The 8,858-nt window shown below is 40.7% G+C and overlaps 1 protein-coding gene across 1 annotated transcript; it reads right to left on the reverse strand.

Moving 5' to 3' along the window:
• Positions 1 to 2,173: 2,173 nt before the first annotated feature.
• Positions 2,174 to 7,471, reverse strand: LOC128857614 (uncharacterized). Its single transcript, XM_054093365.1, has one exon. The coding sequence runs from the start codon at positions 7,469 to 7,471 to the stop codon at positions 2,174 to 2,176; it is 5,298 nt and encodes a 1,765-aa protein (XP_053949340.1).
• Between the last annotated feature and the right edge of the window lie 1,387 nt (positions 7,472 to 8,858).

An 8,858-nucleotide genomic window follows, 5' to 3' on the forward strand; every position in this document is an offset into this window, starting at 1 on the left:
AAGTTATTATATACAAATTTGAAAGTACTATATATAAATATAATATGTACCTGTGTACGCACGTATGCACATACATATGTACATATGTACACAGATTTAAGAATCTATTCATCAACGTGACTTAAGTAGGCACTTAAGTCAGCCGTCTTGAATTCTTTTGAAAATCTCTACACAGGTAACAACAACGTAAACCAGATTTGCATCACTTTCATTATAGCTGGCCAAATTAAAATACCTTTGTGGCATATTAGCACAAATTGATAAATGGATTATTTAAGAGGCATTTCGATGGCTTTCTAACGATGGTTGCCGAGCTTATTGCTTTAGTTAATGACAAATAGGCTTACATACATACATAAATACAAATATACTTTGTTCTTCCTAGAAAAGTTGATTAATGGCGATGGCAACAATGCTGAATAAATAATTAAATATTGGTATTTAAAATAACGGCAATTTCTGCTTAACCCACATTGAATATTTATGGTCGAAATCAATTAATTTTATTTGCCTACAAAATTGATTAGATATCGAGAGAAACATTTAAATAGAAAGATAAATCTGTTCATAGAAGTACTTAAATATTTAAGTTAAATTGTATTTATACTGTAGTACTTTTCTTTCAAAATAAAAATGAGAATAAAATGAAAATCACAAATTCAAATTAATTAAACCTCAACTGTCAGTGATTCATTATTCCTTATTTACTTTTCAAGAAGTTTTAATCTAAATAAATAAAACCCATAATTGCGCGTATAAAAGCAAAGAGGAAAGATAAACAGAAGATTAAAATATTAGGTTCGGGCATAGGTTCGTAGCGTTTTACCGAAGACTTTTATTTAGACAAAAAACAATAATTATATTGGGTAGTCGAAAAAGTATTTTCGTATTTTGTCAATAGATGTCGTTGGAGTCTTCTATCTCCAGTGCTACCAATCACATTGTGTCATATCATATGGTGTTAGAAAGGTGACATTTTAAGCTTCATTTAACCAAAAAAAAATTAAACTCGGAGGAGCTGAAAAAAAGTTAGAGCTGTTCAAAAATGAGTGGAAATAATGAAGAAATTCGCTATATTTTGAAATTTTTGTATAAAAAAGGGAAGAATGCCACGCAAGCCACCAATGAAATTTGTGAAGTTTACGGAGACGATGCTGGATCAGTTCGTGTAGCACAACAATGGCTCGCTCGCTTCCATTCTGGAAATTTCGATGTGAAAGATGCACCTCGCTCCGGTCGACCTATCATCGAAAAATTCGATGAAATTATGGAAAAAATTGACCAGGACCGTCACATAAGCTGCCAAGACATCGCCAAGGCACTAAACATTCATCATCATTGAACCATTTAAAAAAGACTGGTAACAAAAAAAAGCTCGATGTTTGGGTACCACATGAATGGTCTGTGAAAAATTTAATGGACCGAATTAACATCTGCGATTCTTTGCTGAAACGAAATGAAATCGAACCATTTCTGAAGCGAATGGTAACAGGAGACGAAAAGTGGATAAAATACGACAATAATGTGCGAGAAAGATCATGGTGCAAGGGTGGTGAAGCTCAACAAATGGTCGCAAAGTCAGGATTGACGCCTCGAAAGGTTATGCTGTGTGTTTGGTGGGATTGGAAAGGAATCATCCACTATGAGCTGCCCCAGCATGCTCGAACGATTAATTATACACTTTACTGTCAACAACTGATGAGATTGAAGCAAGCAATCGAAAAAAAACGGCCAGAACTGATCAGCAGAAAGGGCGTCGTCTTCCATCAGGACAACGCTAGGCCACACACATCTTTGATGACTCGGCAAAAACTGGGAGAGCTTGGCTAGGAAGTTTCGATGCATCCACCATATAGCCATGACCTTGCACCATCGGACTTCTCTTTGTTTCGGTCAATGCAGAACTCCCTTAATGGAGAAAAAGTTGGATTCAAGAGAAGCCTGTGAAAATTACTTGTCGCAGTTTTTCGCCGAGAACCAACAAAAGTTTTACATTGATGGAATAATGTCTCTAGAAGAAAAATGGCAAATATACTCATGTATATGTATATAAAAAGAAGTAAAAGGAAATACAAAGAATTTTGGTACATTACAGTTGCAGTTATGATCACGCCATTTAGTGATGCAAATAATTAAAAATACCAATTAGTGATGCGAATACCGAAGATGCTAATTAGTGCTGCTGCGAACATCCTCCCCCCGTTGGAAGGTGTAAGTCTCCAACCGCTTCAGTTTCAATAGGGAGCACAGCAATTTTTCCCACAGCTCGCTTGACTAATCCATTGGCAGTGTAGATGATGGCGATACGAGCCACACCATCGGCGCCGCGAATTAAACTCTCCACGCGTCCTAGTCGCCATTTTAGTGGTGGAAGGTTTTCTTCTTTCAAAATGGCCATGTTTCCAACTTGAACAATCCCAGTTGATTTTCGCCACTTAACTCGTTCTTGCAACAGTGAGAGATAAGAACTGCTCCACCTTTTCCAAAATACCTGCTGCATATGACAAACACGCTGCCATCGGCTTAAGCGACTGATATCGAGGCCGGTTACGTCTGGTTCAACGACGGATGTAAATGGCGCACCTATGAGAAAATGAACCGGCGTGAGCACGTTGAGATCATCTGGATTCTCTGAAATTGGACAAAGTGGACGAGAGTTAACTATTGCTCCGATTTCACATACAAGAGTACGAAGCTCTTCGAATGTCAGGATTGAGAGGCCAACAGTGCGGAGAAAGTGAAATTTCGCTGACTTAACAGCCGCCTCCCATAATCCGCCAAAATGTGGTGAGCGAGGCGGAATAAATTTCCAAGAGATGCCTTCCAAGTTGCATTGATTAGTGACTTCAGTGTTATGGGAATTGCTTGAGAACAATTGACTTAACTCTTGCAACTCGTTTTTAGCGCCTACGAAGTTCGTTGCATTGTCCGACCAAATGGTGTGCGGTTTGCCTCTTGTGCAAATAAATCTTTTCAAAGCTGCCAAAAACGATGATGTAGAAAGGTCCTGAGTAAGCTCCAGATGACAAGCCTTCGTGCTGAAGCAGACAAAAACACATATGTAGCATTTAATGAGTGGCCTGCTGCGAACTTCCGACTTGTAGTAAAATGGTCCACAATAGTCGATGCCAGTGGTGAAAAATGTTCTGTTAGCCTGAACCCTGTCGGCTGGAAGGCTTCCCATGATATGCTCATAGATGATTGGTTTCAAACGGAAGCAACGAATGCATTTACTTATAACGCTAGCAACAGTCTTGCGTCCGCCAATTGGCCAATATTGCTGCCGAATTGAAGCCAGTACGCTCTGCGGTCCAGCGTGTAGATATTTGCGATGAAAGTGGTCAATTATTGCGTTTGTGACCGGATGATGTTTTGGCAACAAAGGTGGGTGTTTTGCTTCAAAGTCCAATAAAGAATTTTGCAGACGTCCTCCAACACGAAGAAGCCCAAATGAGTCGATAAACGGATTTAATGAGTGTAGCTTACTTGACGAATTAAGTTTCTTGTCAAATCTTAGCGCCTTGAGCTCAGCTGCAAAATGAATTTGTTGAATGTTACGGATTAGTAAATGTGTACCCATTTTAATATTCAGCGGAGTCAACGGTTGGCCATGAACGCGGGTACAGTGCGGTTGGCAAAAATAGTAAATGTAGGCAAAGATGCGCTGCAACCTTTCAAAGGAGTTGTGGTATTTGCAATCGAGCGTTACGTCTCGTAGTTGAGAAGCAACTAAGACTTTACGTCGCCGTTCGGGTAAATCAGTTAACAAATCCAGGAGATTAGGCCAATCCGATTGCCTTCTTGATAAAAATTGTGGACCACTTCTCCAAAGTTCAGAATTTAGTAATTCTTTGGGAGTGCACCCCCTCGAAAGAATGTCTGCCGGATTCAAAGAAGTAGGCACATGATGCCAAGTCATACCTTTGGTTAGTGTTTGTATCTGGCTAACTCTATTCGACACAAAAATGTTGAAATTTGATGGTTGTTCGCGAAGCCATGATAGAGTGACCATTGAGTCTGACCAGCAGTGAACGGTGTGAGAATGTGGAAAATCTAGTGAAATGGGTGCCACCAATTCCGCAAGCAGCAAGGCTGCCGACAGTTCTAATTTAGGAATAGTTAAACTCTTCAGAGGCGAGACTCTCGACTTTGCGCAAAGTAAGCATGATTTTGAAATACCATCACACTCCGAACGAATGTATACACATGCACCAAACGCCGCCAAGCTTGCGTCGCAGAATGCGTGAATCTCCCAACTAGAATTAGGCGTCAATACAAAGCGAGGAAATTTAAAGCTGCTTACTAGACCAAGCTGTACACAAATGTCGTTCCAGGTAGTTTGCAGCAACTGAGGCAAGTTTTCGTCCCACTGTAGTTTTTCCTTCCAAAGGATTTGCAGGAAAATTTTTGCTTTCGTAATGACTGGCGAAACCAAGCCAAGCGGATCATAAATTTTAGCAATATGTGAACGTATCGTGCGTTTTGTCGTGCGTGCGTTATTATCAATAGGCGAAAATGAGAATAAGAAGTTATCAGTTTTAGGGTCCCAGATGAGGCCAAGAGTCTTTGCAACATCACTTCCATCGTGGAATTTAAGAAGATTTTCGCAATCTGAGTCAAGAACACCTTGCAGCGCGCCATCCTCGTTTGAGCACCACTTACGAATGTTGAATCCTCCACGCTGAAGTAAACCTTTAACCTGACGTCTGATCTCAACCACTTCTTCTATAGTATCTCCGCCTGAAATGAGATCGTCAACATAAAAGTCTCTCCTCACGATTTTTGCACCTATTGGAAATGACCCTTCTTCATCGTACGAAAGTTGATGCATAGCCCGTATTGCAAGAAAGGCGGCAGATTTTGTTCCGTATGTTACAGTGTCTAACTTGTATACCTTTACCTCATCGAGTGGGTTCTCGCGCCATAAAATGCATTGCAGATATTCGTCTGGAGATGTCATACGTACGCATCGGTACATTTTGCATATATCTCCGCACAGAGCGAATTTACGAAAACGAAATTGTAAGAGAGTTTTGAACAGCTTTGCTTGAATAGTTGGACCCGCTAGCAAAAGGTCATTCAACGAGTAGCCTGTTGTTGTTTTTGCGGAGCCATCGAATACGACGCGAAGTTTTGTCGTTGTACTGTCAAACTTTTGCACGCAATGGTGCGGCAGAAAAAATGTTTTTGTTGTTGGCCCAGGTGTTGCCAGTGACATGTGGTTCAGCGATATGTACTCACTCATAAAATGAATATATTGAGTTCTTAAGTTATGATTATTTTCCAATTTTCGCTCTAAGCCTTCGAATCTGCGAAGAGCACGATTGTATGAGTCGCCAAGATCGCTAAAGCCTGTTTTTGTTGGCAAACGCACTGAATACTCTCCCGAAGTAAGTCGAGAGAAATATTTCTTGAAATGCTGCTCGCACCAGTCATCTTCTTTAGATGGAGGGGGAGCAGAGTCGAAGCAATTCTCTATTTCCCAGAATCGTTTTACCATATCGTTCAATGAGTTATTATGTTGATGTTCAAATACGTTTTTGCTGCAGGCAGCGAGGGAGGATGATTGTTTGTTGGTATATGAAACGCCACCAGCGACAACCCAGCCCAGTCGAGTTTTTTGCAGTAATGGCAAATTACTAGCAATGCGTATTTGGCCAACGCACATCAAATCAAAAAACAAACCCGCGCCGATGAGCAAGTCAATGCGCTGGGGTTTAAAGAATAATGGATCTGCTAGATTGATGTTTGACGGTATTATCCATTCCGAAGAAAGGCTGAAGTTAGGTCGATAATCTGTAATACTAGGTGTGACCACAGCAGTGAACGAAGTGTTGTAGCCTTTATCTTGCGACTGTGCGAAAACGTCAATCTCTTTGTCGGCAACAAAGTTTGATTCGCCGATACCGGAAATCAAAATTGCAGATTGTTTGAATGGAAGTTGCAGCATATTTGCCAAGCGAGCGGTTACAAAATTTATTTGAGAGGCCGAGTCGAGAATGGCACGACATGGAACGAAGTCACCTGAACGATTTTTGACTGAAAGTATAGCTGTAGCAAGCAACACATTACTATTGGCGCCCGAATTTGGGGCTTGAGCGACTGTACTTGAAGTTAACGATGAAATGAGTGTTTGCTGTGAAGGGGCTGTAGCCTCAATTGTTGGTAGGTTTGAAGACGGGGATATAGACGAGGTATGCGGGTTCATATGGAGAAGCGAATTGTGTTTGCCTGGGCAATGACGACAATGCCCAGACTTACACCGTTGTAAACTATGACCCTTGCGTAGGCAATTTAAGCAAAGTTGCAATCGCTTAGCTTCTTTGTAGCGCAAATTCGGCGACAAATTTAAAAATTTTAAACAGCTATTTATGTAATGTTCTTTCGAATCGCAAAATATGCAAAAGCTAGAGCTACTTGAGGATGCTACCAAAGCGTTTCTCATACCTTTATTTGCATTCGAATGTTTACCGATCTGATTGCTAAGTGTTTGCGTAGCACCTTCCAAATTTTCCATAATTCGGCACCGCTTCTCCAGAAATGAGGTCATTGAATTCAAAGTTGGCAGTGTCTGCATGGGCAAGTCCTCCTCCCACTTCTCCTGCGTCTTCTGATCGAACTTTCTAGTAACAAGATGTATGAGCAAACCATCCGATATTTGTTCTGGTGTTGCCATGGTGTTAAGTGCACGAAGATGGGAATTAAAATTGTCGCACAATTCGCGCAAACGATTGGCTGAACCCTTATCAACACTCTTCAACTCGATAATCGCCCTAATGTGAGCCTGAAAAATAAGTAATTTATTATCAAATCGATTTTTCAATAGGGCAATGGCTTTGTCATAATTCTCCTCAACCGGTTCTAGCGAGCAAATTGTTTCCAAAGCGGCTCCTTGTAGACTAGTGCGTAAATGTTGGAGTTTCTCCACTTTGCTTAACTCGAGGTCCTTGTCAATAACGCTACTGAACATGGCAAAAAAATTAGGCCAGTCAATGTACGCTCCACTAAATTTCGGTATTTTCAGCTCAGGAAGGCGAGACTTTCTTTGCGATGAGAATAACGTTGCCGGCGATTCTTCCAATGCGAAATGCCTAGCAGTCGATGAATGTCTTATGTTTGTCTTCCGATGCGAATTGAGCTGACGTGACAGCTTTGCTTTGACTTCTAGGTACACGTCGAAAAATTCTGCTCGGCCTACTCCATCTAGTTCGCGTGGATCAGCTTCTTCGAGAATAGAATGCACGTGGTCAAAGTTGTCGTGAATGCTTTCGACGTACTCCATGTGGACAGAAAGTTCAGCTTCATCAAGTTCATCAAGACGATGCGACGACAATGTTTTGTTTAACGCAGTTAATTGATGCTTAATCGACGCACTTTTCCTTTTATTAAACGAAATTGAATCGGAGCTGTTGCTCGTTGCATCGGATGATTTGTTGTCGATACCCTTTTTCGATTTGCTGCCTTTAGGCATTTTGGCAATACAATTAAATGTGTGCAGCACGACAGATGCGAAAAAATAGGAGTAGCTGTATTATCAGCAGATACCTCCGTTATGCGGTTATGTACTGACGAACGAATTAAATTGATTTACAGTTTCAATAACTGCACTCAAATTTTTGCTTGCGCGCAAATGAGAAAAATTTTATTTAGTTAAAACTCGAATAGTTATAACGCGAAAAGACTTGCACGCAATGAGCAAAATTTTATTTAGTTAAAACTCGAATAGTTATAACGCGAAAAGACTTCTAACCCGATCACGTCGGGGTCACCAATGTTTGAGGAGGAGCTGGTTTGCACCCCCTGTGTACGCAATAAGCTTCGAAATAAAAAAGACAAGCGCTAACGACTGGTTAACAACTTTATTACTTGGCGATCGCGGTAGAAGTGACCTTCTAAGTTGTCGCAATATAATTTTAAACTACACTTATGTATGTTGGTACATACTCATGTATATGTAATATATATAAAAAGAAGTAAAAGTAAATACAAAGAATTTTGGTACATTACAGTTGCAGTTATGATCACGCCATTTAGTGATGCAAATAATTAAAAATACCAATTAGTGATGCGAATACCGAAGATGCTAATTAGTGCTGCTGCGAACAGTGGTCGACCAAAATAGTACATATTTGGTTTAAAAAAGTTCATTATAAATATAAAAAAAAAATGAGTTGAAGTTTGATTAGAAATACGAAAAGACTTTTTCGACTACCCAATATCAATAAGTTCATATTTGCCGTTGCTGTTTACAACCTCTTACCACCTCTCCACCAATTTGTTAATGCCGTTCAAGAAGTCAAAGAAGTTGTTGAGCCAGTTTTTAAGGACCTCTTTGTTATCGAAGGTAACGCCCTTCATATGGTTTGACAGGGAGCGGAAAAGATAGTAATCGGTTGGTGCAAGGTCCGAGGAATACGGCTGATGCTGAACGCCCTCCCATGCGAGCTCTTGGAGGGCGGTTTTGACGGCTTGTGCAACATGGGACCAGGGATTGTCGTGAAGGAGTATGGTTTGTCCATATCGATGAGATATTTTCAGTCGAATAGCCTCATTCATGCGGTGCAGCTGAGCAATGTAGAGCTCCTTATTGACCTACCTTGGCCTTTTGAGCATTTCTCAGAGCACCATGCCCTCCCCGTCCCACCAAGCACATATCATCATTTTTTGTTGGATGAAGATCTGGCTTGACTCTTGGCTTTGGCGTGTCTCCTGGAGCCACACACTCCTTTGTTTGATCCATATTGATGTATGAGGGCCACTTCTCATCTGCCGTAACAATTCGGTACAAAAATCATTATTTATGACCGAGTGTTGCTTTATGTTGGGCGAGATGCCAAGAAGCAATTTGAAGGCGACAT

This window comes from Anastrepha ludens, chromosome 3 (genome assembly GCF_028408465.1).
Source record: "Anastrepha ludens isolate Willacy chromosome 3, idAnaLude1.1, whole genome shotgun sequence".
Lineage (NCBI taxonomy): Eukaryota > Metazoa > Arthropoda > Insecta > Diptera > Tephritidae > Anastrepha > Anastrepha ludens.